Source organism: Echiichthys vipera (genome assembly GCF_963691815.1).
Source record: "Echiichthys vipera genome assembly, chromosome: X".
Lineage (NCBI taxonomy): Eukaryota > Metazoa > Chordata > Actinopteri > Perciformes > Trachinidae > Echiichthys > Echiichthys vipera.
Genome location: NC_139825.1, coordinates 18,985,279 through 19,002,950, shown reverse-complemented (window position 1 = coordinate 19,002,950; position 17,672 = coordinate 18,985,279). Strand labels below are relative to the sequence as shown.

The 17,672-nt window shown below is 40.2% G+C and overlaps 1 protein-coding gene across 1 annotated transcript in view; it reads left to right on the top strand.

Moving 5' to 3' along the window:
* The window catches only part of tox2 (TOX high mobility group box family member 2), a 95,597-nt gene that overhangs the window by 26,250 nt on the left and 51,675 nt on the right, over positions 1-17,672 (top strand). Inside the window, exon 2 of the mRNA XM_083938439.1 lies at positions 6,216-6,308. Within this exon, the coding sequence (XP_083794565.1) occupies positions 6,216-6,308 (93 nt within the window). The remainder of the gene's footprint in view (positions 1-6,215; positions 6,309-17,672) is intronic.

The window sequence follows — 17,672 nt, the reverse complement described above, 5'->3', positions numbered from 1 at the left end:
TCCAGTCTCACTTTATTCATCTGTTCCTGAAGATACAGCAGTAAGTGCAAAGAGCTAGATGTACCCAGCATGTTGTTCAGCGGCGTAGCAGTCAATAGGGGTCTCCTCTCAATACACTACACAGTTTGTACATAACGTGTGCTGCTAATAAATATGTTCTGTAGATCTCAAGAGCTCGCACTTGACATTGCACTTCCTCGGGTCCTCAGCAATACACCTGCCAAGTGTGGACTGTTGTTGAAAAAGTCAAAGGGCAGAGAGACAGGGTCCTCCTTTCGTTTTATTGAGATGAAAATGTTCGGTAATAGTCAAGTTTTGACAAACAGCATCTCTGGTTAAGGGCAAGCACTGATAGCTTAAGGTTACCACAATAGTGATAATGCTAGGATTAGAATTTTTACATGGTGTCATGAATTGGAATAGAAATTGCCACGACCAAAGGAAAATGTGACCTTCTCACCCTCACTTTCACTGTACTTTTTCATGGTTAAACAGCCTGACCATGTGATTGTGTTTTAACACATCAGGAAATAGGAGACATGATACTGATATATCAGTTGTCCCCACCTTAAAAGCACAAGCGTAGGCTGTGCGATGTACGCACATACAAACGTACATGAGCTTACAGCAGGAATGGATGGAGAATCTCTGTAAAAGCTGCGGTCAGCTATAAATAGCTACAGCTCAAACGCTGGTGTTGGCAGGATATTCCCAATAGTGTGATCAGTAGTTTGAGTGTCAGTAGTGGCCCGAGGCAGGTAGCCCCTGGGTTCATGTCCTGGTTATGGTTGAGCTGCCCAGGCCTCAGTTGACATCTCTTTAACGCACACACACACACATGCACACACATAAACACAACTCATCTATCTTTCTTTCTCACTGCATTTGTCAGGAAATAAATAATTCATACAAATACAACCAAATGGGATGTGGCATACCTGTAAAAACAAAACAGAAACACTGGAAACATATACGAGGGTGTGTACAATTTACATCGATATGTTTGCTCAAGTAGATTTCCAGCCTTTAGTAATCAATGCTTTGCATATATTCACTATATTTCACAAGTACTGTCTAAACAATAGAGTCCAAACACATTTCTGTACATGAACCTTGAGCCATATCGTTACTTTACCGTTTATATAATCCATCCAAGTCCATCCTTCTCTTTGAAATAAACAACATTTAAATGTCAGTGTCTTCAAAGTCCAGAGGCTAGAATTCACAAATGTTGGAATACTGTGTATTTATCGTTGAAGGAGAGTAATTTTACATGCATATGTTCAAGGTTATCAGTCAAAGTTGGATCGAAATGTTGTAATTATTAAGCTATTGTGGCATAGAGTAGGTGTGCATGCGTTACCTTTTCTTTATTGATACGGTCACATCAACCCCAAGTCCCTGCAAAGTGAAGTTGTTTTTTATAAGTTCAGTTTAAGAATCTACGTAATTCTGGTATGGCAGTATTACAAACCCTTCCAAACTGAGCTGGAAATGCAGCTTGTATTTAAATATAAAAATAAGAAAGTATGTATTACTATAAAGTATGTCTGCGAAAAGTTTGTCAAATCATCGGATGTAGAGCAGTAGAAATTATACCCGAATCATGCAATCACATTCAGAACAAAATATGAAGGCAAATGAAGTTGTTAACCAATGTTGCACACTGGAGTTGGTTTTGTCTCACACGTAAGTCTTTAAAAACCACTGAAAAAGTAAGAAATCAGAATTATCCAACATAATTGACAGAATAATGTTGGCCCACGTTACCAGTTGAAATATCAGGAACAACAAATCACTAAGGGAAGCAGGATTGAACAATTTAAGGACTGGATTTGGAGTAAGAGAAATGTTTTGTACCATTGGTCATCTTATGTCAGTGTGCATTCATTGTTGAGTGCATACTGTACATACAGTATGGAGCACTGTCTCCATTAAATATAAATACAGTGTGTACATGTATGTATATTATAGATGAGTGATTGGGTTTCCTCATAAGCTGGTCTAGGCCTTGCATTCCTCTCATTGGTGGAGTCAGATGTGTGCAGGCCTTTCAGCTAATCTGGGAAGAATGTCGGCTGCAGACACACATGTGTTCCATTAAGCCCAGAACTGCGTAAATAATATAACATGCAACAGCTAACGTTACAGGTAACTATACCCCCACAGCTGTGCCTTTGGCTTTGCAGTGCCCCTCCACCCCGGCCTATAAAAAGGCAACGTCGATATTTAATGAGTAGATGTATCGTAGCGTCTACTGTGCTTCAGGCTGCTGCTTTGGAGAAAAATAAAGATGATGAATATTAATTAGATAATAGAGCCAAGCAGGTTTTATTGGAAACTGAATAATAAAAATCTCAAACAATAGATCAGCCAATATACTTTTTGCTTCTTCTTTTATTTTTTGTAAAAACACAACATAGATATAATGATATATTGACTGTTTTATCAGAGAAGACATATTTAATATAAAGTTAAATATAAACTAGAAATAATAACTAGAAATATGAATCCAAATATGCCATAAGTTGAAAAAATGTAAAAAATGCTGCCAATTGAACATTTATTTCTTATCTGATATCAATATATTTGTGATAACGATCGATTTTGTCATATCAGTATTCGTTGGCCTTTATTATACAATGCCGTGGCAGACATTTCACTCACATCACTCACTTTAAAATTCAGCAACGTGAAACCTGCTTTGTGCATCAGTATAATCAGTGTCATGTAAATCTTTACATGAGCATTAAAGTCTGTCACATGGCAGGAGTCGTGCGAGAAAGCACACCACAGCTCACCCCTCTATTGTTAATGGCTCTACACCCAGATGACCGTCATTGGCTCACCGTGTTTATTGTCTGCCTGCTCAGCTTGTACTGATTGGCTCCACTCTGCCAAGCGACAGGACAATGTTTGTTTTTGCAGACAGCCTGGGGAAGTCCCTCAGCCAGGCCCTGCTACAGTAACTGATACAAAGTTCAGAGGATGCCAGCCTCTTCCTGGTGTGGTGCAGCATCATCCTGTGGCTGTACACCAAAGTCAGTTAGAAACTGAGTGAGTTACAGAGTTATTTATTTATGTTTTTATTTATTCTCCCTTTACTTTTCTCAGAGAGGATTACAGTAGCATGAGCAAACAAGTGAACTCTGCCTTCTGCTCTATTCTGATCAGAACTAAAGTGTGGGTGTTCGGGATAAAAAAAGAAAAGAATCAGTGGTTAGGCTCGAGCAGAGATGGTAAACGGCTGGCAGCATCTGGTTTTGGTAGAAATATCACAAACCTAAAGCCAGCCAGAAAGTGAAAGAGAGGTGACAAGGGTCTGACGTGAGGACTAGAAAACAAAAGAAAGGTGTCAGAGAACAAGTGTATAGAACAATGCTTCTTGCACTTGCAAACTGTTGCGAGCCAGCAAGGAAATGTGAGGAGTTCGGCTGTTGCTGTTTTGGGTGCCAGCACTCCTAATGAGTCTGTCAGGGCCAGTTAGCACAGCCAGGCCTGCTTGTGTCCCCTCCAGGCCGCAGACAGCTGTTATTAGCCCTGTAATGGCATGCCACAGGGCCAGATTAGCCTGGCACATTGGAGAAATATCAAACATTCACTTACTGTGGCTCCTTCAATGGCTAAAGCTGCTATTCTGTGAGGCATTCATTTAGCTGTAATGCTGGCAAGCTACCTAACAAGCCAAGAAAGAAAAAGTCTCCAGTGAGGGATGCAGTTAGTGTGCAGTAGCTCCTCTGGAAGGTAGAAAAAAAATGTCTGATTGGAGGATGTACAAGGCACAACATACTGGGGCATGTTGCTGATTATGACCTAGAATGGCCCTGCAAGTAAGAAAAATACATACAGCATATTGCAATAAATAACTTAATCTAAATGTATTGAGTACAGGAAACCTGGATATCCATATTAAAAAAAAAACATATTGCAAATCCAGAAGGGCTGTTTTTTGTGGGTTTTATGTTGTTGGTTGTCGGGACAGTGCAGCATCGAGGAAAGTTGTAAATGAGAGTTCTCTTTAATAATGCTGTGTCATCATTATGCGAACCATATCGACATGGCCACTGCTGTCTACTCATCTGTTTTTACCTTTCATAATGAGCACAGGAAATCAAAACCTTACACAGCAAGTACTCTCACTTTGCCTGGGGGGATAGCCTGCCACTGTCTGTGTTAGGCCATTAGATCAGCATACTGTTAGCAAATACTGTATACTGCTCTGCATAGAACGTTCCTTGTAAATCATGCTCTTTGAGCTTGTAATTTCCTCGAAATATGTTTCATGCATCATATGTTACATAAGCTTTTGGATACGTTGCCTGTGGATTTCACTGCGTGGTAATCACTAGGAATCTAGGCCCATAAACGCAATCTGTAGAGGTGTGTTTATGGCGGTTCCACTATAAAGCTGTGGCCTGCTACGCTCATGTGTGCACTTGATGTGTCTTTGCCTGCACCGTGTGAAAGAAGTGAAAGGCAGGGACTGCTTTGGTTAGGTCAGGGATGTTTTCTCACTCACTTGTTAAATATAATCAAATACGGCATGTCCCACTGAATAGCAATATTACACTCTGCCCCTGGATGTATTTGTGTCTGTGTGATTACACATCTGGATGTTTTTGTGTGTGATTTTTTTTGTTTGTGTGTGTGTTTGGATCAAGCTGCCAAAAGTGCCAAAAACAGCAGTTCCTCAAATTGCCACTTGAGGCTGGCTTCAAAAGCAAGTCTGTGACCATTGAGCCCCATGTGAAAATAACCCACTTTAAGGCAGAAATAAACATGTTTACAGCCTAGTATAAAATAGAATATGTTTTTGGTCTCTATAGCTGATTTCCCTAACTGTACAGGGGGTGATTTTTTCATATTACTTAAACGTTTAAATTATACTAAGAGTTATAGTATAACAATGAAAGGCAAGGCATTTTTTGACGGTGCAGGTGGAGAAAGGCACTGCCAAAATGGTGACGTCCGGAGCCGTCCATGCAGTGTCATTTTGGTTCTTCAGAAACCTATGGATGAAATCATGGAAACTAGGTCCACATTTATATAGTCTATGGTTTGAATGAGAGGATAGAAGAGATGTTAAAAAAGAAGAAGGGGGGGACAGTAAAGCAACTATAAGATTAATTATGAAGAGGGAGAATGTGATATTTGTTCTAGATTGCTGCACTGTGTTTGTCTCCCTCAATAATCTACATCATATCCTCATTAGCAGACTCTATGTATCAAGTGTGGCAGAGCCATTAAGCACTATACATAGCAGGCAGTAGCCATAGTCATTACCAAATATAAGTTGTATTATTCTCTTATTTATGAGAAACCAGTTTCCACATCAGCAGTTATAACATTTATTTTTGCAGCAGGCAGGATGCAGAAGCTAAAATAGACTCCAACACCAGAAAGAAAAAGATGTGTCTCATTTGATCAATTAACACGCACATTCTCATTATTTTACGAATGAGACACAAAATGCAAACTGTTGACCAGATGTTACATAAGAAAAGTGTTTATGTAAGATTGACAGAATATCAAGAAATCACAGTGGTGCAGTGAGATGTGTATAGTTGACAGTGAAGTGGGGAGGGGGATGAAGGAAAGATGTGAGATAGAGAAAGTGAGATTTAAAGTCAATCCTGGGAAGAACCCTCAAGGAGGGTTTTGCCACCCCTCTCTCAGGTTGTGTTGTACAGCTGAAACCCACATTGGCAAGTACAGGGCGGGGCCGACAGGCTTAGAACCCGCCACACTCTAATTATCAGCTGTGTAACGTATAGAAAGATGGAGTCAGTAGAGTACAGTGGAGCTGAACATAGGAGCCCTGGCTACCAAACACAACAGCTTAGCTCCATTAGTGCCGCTACTGAGCCATCCTTATCCAGTTATTATGTGTGGTACATCACCATGAGGTGATGTGATTTTACATTGCAGCCAATGTGCAAGCTCTCCGACTTGGCGGAAATTTATGTAACCAGCCCTCATAAAGAAAATGAGGACCATGAAAATACATATAGTATGTATGTTACCTGCACTTTGGGTGAGAAAATCAAAGTTAAGTAACTTAATCTGAAACTTTTTTTAAATTCAAATCTGGATCTTTTGAATTTGAAGCCATTCTAGTGTTTGAAGTATTTAATTTACGCAAAGTTCCATACTGAATCTCTACAAAGGAAGAAAATATACTTAAATGTTCTCTCTCTCTCTCTATCCTCTTCTAGAGCAGATACAGTGCTGCAGATCGAGGTGTGAGGCTCTACAGTTCCCTGCCCATGCGCCCAAACCCTGACGGCAAGAGACTGCCCTCTACTGGGGTAAGACTCAACCCCCCACCCCCACCCCTGCTTCCTCACCCCTAGGTCTCTTCTATACCTACATGTACTGACATGCCACATTTAACCCTTATCCATACTCTTAGTTCCACTAACGAGGCCGTCACCCATCTGCACAGCAAGACTGTACAAACACAAGATAGGAATGACAGTTCAGAAGCAATGCAGACAGTATTTCATTTTTCACCTAAGTCTGCGGCCCTTGGATGCACAGAAGCTGAAAGTTCTTTATCCTGTGATAGAAAGCTTCTGCTTAGAAACGACTGTTAAATACGCCCAATAATATCTGAACTTAAATCAGCCAGGAAAAAATATTACCCAATATTTCAAACTCAGCATCTTCCTCAACTACCTTGACTTCTTCCTCATCCTTTAACCCCTCATCACACTACTCATCCCATGGGCTCTACCTACACTCACCCTGTAAACTGCTCAGTCCCCCATCACTGACCACTGCAATGCTCCCAATAAAGCACCAAACAGAAGGATTTCACTGCATCTGTCCAACTGCCTTCTACTGTATATGTTCTTACACAGAACAGAGGCATCCACAGCGGCTTCCTGGATACAGTGCTTTTGTTTCTGATCTGTTTTAGGTTAAAGATAGAGGAAGGGCAAATGTTGCTTAGTTATAGAATTTAAAATACTGTGGTGTTTTTTTTATTTCTACTTCTTTGGTTGTAAAGCAGCTGTACTGGGGCATCACAGTCTCATTTTTTAAACATTATTATTATATAATTGTTCGTGAGGACATCGTCTAAAAAAAGTTTAGTGATGCAGCATTTGCAGTACTTTGACTTTGACAAAGTACTGGGACAGTAAGTCTGCTTTGTTTGTGACACCTTTCATTCTTTTTAAATAATAAAAAAAGGAAATCTTTTAGTATTGAGAAAATCATAATTAGAATCTAGCTTGCCTTGCTTTTATGCATTTATGTAACAAAGGAGTGAAAAGGAAAGAACAATAGAGCAAAAAGAGAGAATTTAATTTCATATGTCTCCCTTTTTCATGTTTTACTCCATGCAAGTGCTTTTTGAATTATCTTTTCTCTGCTCCGGGGCTCAATGAGAGGAAGAGTGGGTGAGCGAGGGAGAGGAAGAGAGGGAGAGACAGAGAGGGAGTGGAAGAGAGAGGGAGACAGACAAAGTGAAAGCTGTGTAATATTGTTGGTGCACACCTTTTTTTAATTACAACAGAGATTGTATTGATGTCTCAGGCCACATGTTTTCAATCATTTATCAAGGGGGAGAGTGCTAACAAAGCATTTCTAAGAAACCCATCCTCTCCTAGGGCCTGGAATCATACGTTATCTAAAGTTAATATTGTTAATGCTGTTCTGTGGAGAAACCCACTTACAAATCATGGGAATGAGTTGGTGTCAGTGCATGCATGGCGTAGTAAAGAAATATATCCACTTTCATCTGATCCACTGTTGAGCAAATAAAACTCTGCATCTAAATCTCTATGCAGAAATGTTTTTGAAATGAAAAGGGACCTGTTAAAATGATGGATAAACACTAAAGTAAGGGAAGGGTACATTTCTAAATCGACTTAAAGATTACATCTCTTTAAAAAAACAAAACGCGATACAAAAGGAGACAATAAGTGCTATTATTTTTTCTCTCTCTCTCTTTGGTCTTCTGTCATTTCCTTTTGTCTATTATTACCTGGATGTAGCATCAGGACAGTAGCAGACTGTAGCTGCAGGAAGAGAAGAAGAATATAAACCACTTAACATGCAGGAGGAAACCAGACGTTTTTCCATTGCACTTATCAGGTGCTGTGGTGAGAGCAAGTGTCAAGGTGTAGTACTGTAAGTCCCTGTCCCCCTCCACCCCCACACCCCCCCATCCTCTTCTTCCTCCCCTCTTTTTTCCCCTGCACACCCCTTTTATTTTACCCTGATCTCTATCTCTGTCTCCCCCCTCCACCACTCACCACGCTCAGTTCAGTTAAAAGTGGGTTTGGCACTTCCGCAGCCCCCTCCCCCCAAAAGCACTACCACTTCTTTTGTCTCTGTCAAACTAACCTCCAACTCCTGCTCTTCACCTCTATGTTTCCTGTCAAGGTGCACTGCCCCCCCCTTCCCCCCAACCACCGACTCTGCCCCCACAACCTTTTCCTTTTCTTTCTTTCAACATCTATTATGAGTCCAAATGCCTACAGTTCATTTTTTTAAATGCTTAGTGCAGAGGGCATGGCCCCCAGTGCTCTGCGCTGATCTTGCCATCCCTGCATGTATACGAATAGGGTGAAGGCTTTTGTTGTATTAGTGGCTTTGAAGGGATTTAGCGTACTATTTTGTGCCATGCTCTTTGGTTTTTATGAATTCTTCTTTAAAATGTGAATCAATCTGCCCCAAATCACATGTACAGTGTATTATGAACATTACACAGGAATGTGTATTCAGTGAGTGTGTTGAGAGTATACCACACAGGGCTGAGCAAAGGAACTTTTGCAGTAGCTCATTTTATCAACCTATTAATGACTTAACTAAAATGTTGGAACCAGGAGGTACAGTATTAGGCTTTTAGCATAAATACTAGAAGCATGGGGAAACAGATACATGTTTTCAAAGTTCAATAATTCACCAACCAATGCTCAAAATTGACACATTGTAAGTTGTTTGATCGATTTATAGCACATATGGTAACTACTCGAAAAAACTTCTAAGTGTCATTTTACATTATTGTTGTTGTATGCCCTGTGTATGCATGCTAAGCTACATGAGCAAATCATTGTAACATTTATCATTATTGAGGCAGTAAGCCTCTGAATGTTCTCATTTGTCCAGGTCATCGTTATCCTCTAAGCAACTTGAGGATTATTAAGGCAAAATAATGTATTGCCCTATACAAAGTTTCTGTTCGAATTCAGTGTTTCGCACTAAATTGCACTGTGTATACTTGATGTCAAACAAACACGTTGAAGTCATTTTCTTGGTTGTAACATAATTAGTCTTTTGGGACTTGGCTCGTGCAACGGAAGGTTGTTGGATCAAGTCCCTGTACGGACAGAGTGTGGACTGGAGACTGTAGAGATACCTGTTTGCCTCCTGGGCACTGACTACTCATGTCTTCTGTCCATGCAATACAAAGGTCCCCTCACTGTTACATCTCTCAATTAATGCATGTGTGTGTGTGTGTGTGTGCGTGTGTGTGTGTGTGTGTGTGTGTGTGTGTGTGTGTGTGTGTGTGTGTGTGTGTGTGTGTGTGTGTGTGTGTGTGTGTGTGTGTGTTCATGTGTTTATTATGTAAAATAACAACAGAGTGAAAAAAAAAATTCAATTTCCCCAATTTGTTTTATTTACGTCAACGTTCACTTGCTAGCCCTTGTTTTCTTCTTTGCCTTTGCCTGCGATTGCAGCACTTCTTGGCACACCACCACCGCGTATAGATCAGTGGAATAGTGTGAAACCAAATGCTAACTTGTAGCTGTGACATTTCAGTATATAGGCATTATGTCTTGTGCATCAATTTATACACATGTCCTCTAGTACCACCCTGACTGAAGGATATCCCCTACAATTTAATATAACACATGTTTGTTCAAACAAAGTTTGACTGCACAGTATTCATTTGTGATAACTGACCCACTGGCAGATCAGTGAGCTTTAGGTGAGCTTAAACTGCATGCATGTAGGGTGCAACATTTTATTGTCATCTGTAATGGAACTACAGTAATCTGTATAATGAAATTAAATCATTAAATAAGCTCAAGGGCACTGGAGTGGAGGTTTTTTTTAACTTAGGTTGGATGAGCATCAATGTATTCTTTGCAGTCGAACTGTTGTAGTTGTTGTTGTTGTTTTAGCTGCACTGCTTTGACAGTGATACATAGGGTGAAGGTTCAGAATATGTTATAGTGCAGAGAAGACAGAATCGTTTCAGGACTCTCTCTTTCTCTCCGTCAGTTTCCCTTGGTTTTAACATGTCTCTCACTTTCTCTCTCTCCTGTTTTGTCTCTATGTAACTTCCTCTCTTTTTCCAAGCTGATTTGGAGCCTTGCATAGTCAATTATGTAGCGAGTGAGAGATGGAGTAGGGGCTCTGGCTTCCATATTTTGGTGCAATATTAATATTGCATGAGCGCTATTCTGTAGCGAATATCTAAGAGACTGCCTATTAAGGCAGCAGCAGGAGAAGAATGTGACAGACACACACACATTCACACTGTACATACATACATACATGAGCATGGGTGAATCAGTCAGGATCACACACAGGTTGTCATAATTAGTGTTCCCCAGATTTATTTTGGTGTGATAATAAGAATGACTCATTTTCCTGTTTAATAAGTCATGTTTGTTTATCTTGACATGGCTCACATCATGCTGTACAGTGAGCGTGTTTGATGTTGGTGAGATCCAAGTTATGTTCCACTGTAATTGTGCTAAGGATGGAATATTTTAACTAACCAACTGAATAAACAAACAAAACAGAGACAAAAAACAAATGCAAAAACATTGCCAAGGTAATTGTGATATTGCAAAGCAGAAGTGATCTGATGGCAGGCTATTTATTTTCTGCTGCTGGGTGGGTATCAGTGATGCATATAGCAAGTGTCAACAGTGACATGCTGAGTATGTCCCTAGCGTTGACTGAGAGGCTTATTGTGGACACTTGATGCTTTTTTGGGTGCTAAGTGGCGGTGACACTGGAGGGTGTGTGATAGGCATATCATTTCATGCCACCACAGATTGTCAAAAGCATTAGATTTTAGGGTGTACTGGACTGTAAGTTTCATTAATACAGTTTTAAAACATAATAACACTTATGATTTGTTATAGCAGCTGTTTTGTAAACCTCAAACAATCAATGTTGTGTTAGGTGACATGGCTGAAATCAATACCAGAATATTATTAGTAGTGCTGGGTATCGTCTAAAAAACGATGTACTACCATTACCCATAAAGTGATACCTATGCCATTAGAGTTGATACCTTTTTTTCTACTTCATTTGATACACATCATGTGTTGCCAACTACATTAAATACACCACGCTCAACTTCCCCACACCACCAACTGTGTGGCATGTAGCTGCTACAATAATGGATCAATCACACATTGCATTAATCAAAGAATGATGGTGATTGGCTGTGAGCAAAACCATACAAATATATATATATATTTTTTTTTAGATCTGGGTGCAAACAGGATCTAATGAAGGTCTTGTTTGACTGGAGAAGTTTCAGTACTACTTGACTTCAATACATTTCTTAACCTGAATGGCTACAAGTAATAATTATTCAATTAGTCATTGTTTTTCTTGAAAATGTCAGAAAGTAGTGACATACATACTGTATATGGCCATTATAATTACCAAGGTAATGCCCTGAGTCCAAAACCAAAATATCTTTCTCACAGGACTTGTAGAACATGCTGAAGAGGTTTTCCTTCCAGTATTTCCTTTCTTGCAGTAATATTGCAGAAAGCTCGACCCGGAGTCAACACAGCCAGTTAGTCCCGAGCCCAGAAGCATCACGGTGGACCCAAAGTCGAACAAGTGCTTAGTGACCTTACAGGACCAGGTGTAAGAATGAGTTGGTGAAATGAAAGAAGCCTTTAAAAGGCCGATTTACCACAGTAATATCATCGCCCATGCTTCAAAGTCTGGATTAAGGCCCACTTTCCCTCACTAAAATGTAACAACTGTGTGAAAAAACATCACAGCCAAAGCCAGGGAACAATAGAGAGACAGAGAGAGAGAGAGAGAGAGACTGAGAGAGAGAGAGAGAGAGAGAGAGAGAGAGAGAGAGAGAGAGAGAGAGAGGCAGAAATAAGGGAGTAAGAAAGTGAGGGAAACTCAACATCTTAATACCCCCCAATACCCCCCTCCGTGCCAAAAATATCAATGTAGTTGGCTTTCTCTGAAATTCAAATGGCAAGAGGAAAAAAACACAGATAAAAAAGAAAAGAAAAAGAAACCTCTGGTTTTGGAAAGGGGGGGTTGGGGTTGCTGAGAAAAAGACCTGCCATCTATGTATTAGTGCTCTGTAAATATTACATGAGCTCCACATTCGCTCAGTTGTTTGGCATTACTTCCACTGGATGGGTATATTATTTTAGAAACCATGCCTTGTTTATGGAGAGGCATGACCTAGTTCCAGACACTCCTCTCTCTCTTTCTCTGGTATTTTTTCCTTTCTCTACCCCCTCTTTTTTTCCCTTTACCTCTCTTTCTGTCCCTCTCTCCTTCTATCTCTCTCTTATTCATTCTCAATCTGCAAAATCTCAACTGATTGTCCCTGCTGAGCAATTACAAGGCAGAGAGACCCAAATGGAGATGTTTGTAGAAAACAACATGTGTATAATTAAGGTTTAATGAGCTCTTGTCAGGGTGGAATGTGCAATTAGATTGGTAATAAAAAATTCTGCCTGAATGCTAGTGGCAGAAGCTGGATGTGGAGTCAGCATGGCAGTGAATGAAAGAACAGTGAATTATTTTGAGCCCTATTGACAGAACTAGACGGGGCTGGATGGTGCATTCAGATTTAAATACATGGTGAGGTCCCAAATAGAGAAATGCTTTTTTTTGCTATATCGTGTGTTTTGAAATTACTGTATTTGTGCACATCAGGTTGGTTTCTTGGGAGAAAACGTTCCTAAACAGCTGAAGTAATGACAATGATTGTTATTTGAATGGAGAAGGTCTCAAAAGTCATATCTGCACAATTAAAAAAAATAAAAGATCTCCAAAAGCTCATAGTGAAAGACAATCCTGCTGGTTAAGAAATTGTGGCCATGGTTTTTGGAGAATACCTACATCTTGCCCTGGCATTATAAGGCTTTGTACAGGGATGGTTTGTTCAAAATATCAAATGTGCCAGGCTCAAGACCACTTAATATGGCTATATACATTCATCATGTTGCTGCAGCATCATCCATAGGTGGAATTAGGGCTGTAGCAAATGCTTAGTTTCATTGTTGACTAATTTGCCTTCAAAATATCCAATGAGTGAAAAATGGCCATTATATTTTATCAGAACAAGGTGATACTTCATACTATTAACTCAACAGTTTTCACATTTAAAAAGCAAATCAATTAAAATGATTGCAGGACCATCTTCTGTAGATCACTTTTCAATAACTGTTTCAGCTCTGTCATCAAAATTGGCAGTTTGTCCTAATATGCATCATCTATGTACAGTTGAAACCAGAAGTTTACATACACTATGCAAAACGACACATAACACATTTTTTCTCACCATCCGAAGTTAAAGCAGCCTAAACCTCTCCTGTTTCAGTTCATTTAGAATTAACAAAACTATTTCATTTTGGTAAATGCCACAATAATGAGTGTGAGATTTTCTTAGAGATTTTTATGTTACTTTCTGGTGATCATGAAGATGCAGGCTGAAGCTGGTAAGAAAGTGTCATTATCCACAGTGAAACGAGTCCTGCACCGACAAGAAAGAAGCTGTTTCTCCTGAAGAAACATAAAAAAGCCAAATAACATTTAGCAAAAAGACACCAAGGCAAAGATCTCAACTTCTGGAGACATGTCCTATGGTCTGATAAAACTAAAGTGGAGCTGTTTGGCCATAATGACCACCGTTACATGTGGAGGAAAAAAGGGGAAGCTTGTTGACCTGAGAACACCATACCGACTGTGAAGCATGGATGTGGTAGCATCATGTTGGGGGGCTGTTTTGCTGCAGCAGGAACTGGAGCTCTTCATATATATATATATATATATATATATATATATATATATATATATATATATATATATATATATATATCATGGCATCCTGAGGAAATAACACTATGTGGAAATATTAAAGCAACATCTCAAGACATCAGCCAGGAAGTTAAAACTTGGGCGCAAATGGGTCTTCCAAATGGACAATGACCCCAAGAGTTAAATAGTGGCTTGAGGACAACAAAATCAATCTCTTGGAGTGGCCATCACAAAGCCCTGATCTGTATCCCATCGAAAATTTGTGGGCAGATTTGAAGAGGCGTGTGCGAGCAAGGAAACCGACAAACCTGGCTCAGTTACACCAGTTCTGTCAGGAGGAATGGGCCAGAACTCCAGCAGAGTATGGTCAGAAGCTTGTGGAAGGTTACCCAAAACGTTTGACCCAAGTTAAACAGTTCAAGGGCAATGCTACTTAATACTAAGGAAAGGTATGTAAACTTTTGACCTTGAAGAAAGTAATAAAAGAATATCTAAAATATACTCTTTCTCATTATTGTGGCATTTAGCAAAATTAAATAATTTTGATAATCCTAACTGAACTGAAGCAGGAGAGGTTTAGTCTGGCTTAACTTCAGACAGTGAGAAAAAAAGTGTTATGTGTTATTTAAACGTCTGGTTTCAACTGTATAAGCAGTGGTAAAGACTTGGCCCTGTGGGGGTAACCTGACTTTCGCCAGATGAATTTAGTTCCACCTTACTTCAGCCTTGACTCTACCTAGCTCCACTGAACCAACTGGGATCGCTCCATAGCAAAAGTGATTTCAGGTGGTAGAGCTAAACAGGACCGCCGGTCCCAAATGTACGAGTGAAGCAAGGCGGAACAAAGTTCATCTGGGGAGAGTCAGGTTACTGTGGTGGTGCTACCTTGTAAATTAAGGCAACTGATGGCTAAACTTTTTACCAAATATGATTGAAATCTGGCATTTTTTTAGGGATCCGGTAAACTTTACAGACAGACCAACCAACCTGATATCCCTAAAGAATTCACTCTATCCTACACAATTCTCGCAACTCATGATTTTTGTAAATGTTCTGTACTAATGCTAGAAGTAGCGTGCTGTTGATGCCGTTGATGCCTTGATGCCGAGAGTCAACCAATTGTTTTATTTGCTTAATCTTACCCACCGTAATCTTAGCGTATTTTCCATGACTACAATCTTATGTATACCGCAGTTGCCATGTGCAGATATTTTCAAACACTATAAACCTTAGCACTCAACATAAGTAGAAATGTTCAGTTTTAATCTAATAACGGTGTTCTTGTGTGGTGATACGATAATACAAACCCAACTGAAAACAGTACCTCTGTGGTGAATGTTAAACATTTGCATTAAGAGTAGTTATTGAATCAGCCCTTATTTGCTCTCAAATCACTGCAATACACTGCAGTCCATTTCTTTCTAGTTCTGTGCTTTTTCTGTCGGATGTGCACTATTTTAAGGAGGACACTTCTCCACCGGACCCTTTCTTTTTAAATAAGGCACTTGTGTGGGGAATAAAAGGTATTTTGTTGCTCTCTTTTTCTACTCTGTTCCTTTTTCTGACAGTCTTTTTCTTGACTTGGTGAAATTACTGCTTGTGGGTCTGGTGGAGAAGATCCACACACACACCAAAATCGTGTTTGGCTCTTTCTGAATTACTTGACTAGACCCTGAAAGAGAGGGCCCTTTGTTGGTTTCCTCTGGGACTGCCCTTGAAAGGCTCCTATTGTGTGGTAAGCACTATGATATAATGCAAGTGGATTTAATAGATTTAATGGAACATGCAGACATGGTTCTCAAGCCCTCATGTGACGAGAAGCAGCCTGTTTTTAGGAGATCAGACCCACATCTTAAAGAAATGAAATGATAGCGTTGCTCCAGAAGCATGTTAAGATTTGGTTTTATGTTAAATGTTCTCGATTGCTTGGTGCATGTGGAGGCGGAATCTATTGCATTTATTCTTACATGCCCAACCATATGCTTTGGTATCTTGTATTGAGTTATTTTCACATTTCTGTATCGCTTGATTATCCATTTCTGTGTTTCACTTGAGCTGTGTTGGAAGTCAAGGTTAGGGAGAGTGGGGGTGGTTGAATGTCAGCGATGTGTTAGCTTTGTTTTCATTGTGTTAACAGGAGCACAATGGTATGATTGTGTGGCCATCTGAAACCCTACACCTAGCCAGAGCTTTCGGGGGTCAGAGGTGGGGGAGATGTAGGTGCCTTTTGCCCGACGAACCATGCATTTTGAAAGACCTAGAAACACAAGAGTAATCCAGCCAGCATACCATCAAAACCATTCTGCATCGCTGAATTGCTCACATACTAGATCTGCTTGTAAAATGCTGCATTTTCCAGATATAAATAATGCTTTTCTCTCTCCTTTTTCATCCCCTTCCCCTTGTTGCTTTGTAATCTGTCTCATTATTTTAAGGTGCCATTTGAGGAGTGGCCTGCCTCTTGAAACCCGTCAGTGTGATGGACAAGACCATAAAGCAGAGCAATAAACCTGAGATGAATGTTATATCTTAACACTGATAGAGGCAATTAAGTCCATCATAAGCGGGAGAGGGAACACTCTTCTCTGGGGACTCATTCACTTGCATGGTTTAACATGATTCCCACCTAAATCCCTTATTTTATTTCTCCTCTCAGCTCACAGCTTACAGTGGAGCACAAATTGAGCTGATGTGTTTTTTGTTTTTTTTTACACAGTTTGGTCTTTCTTTCTGTCTGATCTGCCCTTTTCTGTCTGTTGTCATCTTTGTCTCTCTCCCTCTCCTGCTATCTCTCCCTTCTCTCTCTCGCCTCCCCATTTCACCGTATTTGTCATGGTAATATAAAAAATCTCGCTGCTCCAATTCATTTCGTGCTCTTTCAGTCGAGAAAGAAGGGCAATTCTGTTTTTCCTCACTAGTTTCTGTGTGTTGAGGTTTAAAGTTAATGAAGACCATATTTCATCTGCATGGAGTTATATGACTGGGCGTGGCTGAGCAGGTCTGTTATGGGAATATAAATATTATGGAAGGTCTAACGTTGTTATCTTTATCTCGCTGGGATCAATGTGTGTATTATTGGACAGGATACATTACACAAACACATCGGCACGCACGCAATGTGCTCACACATTCAGAGCCAAGAACTTAAGTTGTCTATACAGCAAGCAAACATGCATAAGGAACACATAAAGGTGAAATACACATGCAGCGGTAGAGATATACACACATAAACACAGGCAATCCATATCTGCGCTACACCACACCATCCCCCATGCTTTGGTTATGTCTGTATGCATGTGTGTGTGCGTGCGTGTGTGTGTGTGTGTGTGTGTGTGTGTGTGTGTGTGTGTGTGTGTGTGTGTGTGTGTGTGCGTGTGTGTGTGTGCGCGCGTGTGTGTGTGTGTGTGTGTGTGTGTGTGTGTGTGTGCATTGAGACATATGCGATCATCTGTGTGTGTGTGTGTGTGTGTGTGTGTGCCAGCGAGTCACTGAATGCTCTAATGACCACAGTCCTGACACAGGTATTTTGACTGCTGCCTCTTTCCATCGGCGCATTGACTGACATGCGATTAGTTACGCTGGGGTGAAAAACTAGGGAGCACACTGTAACCATGAAAACAGACTAGAAGGATGGTTTAAATCCTGTTCTCTCCATCTCTCCTGCC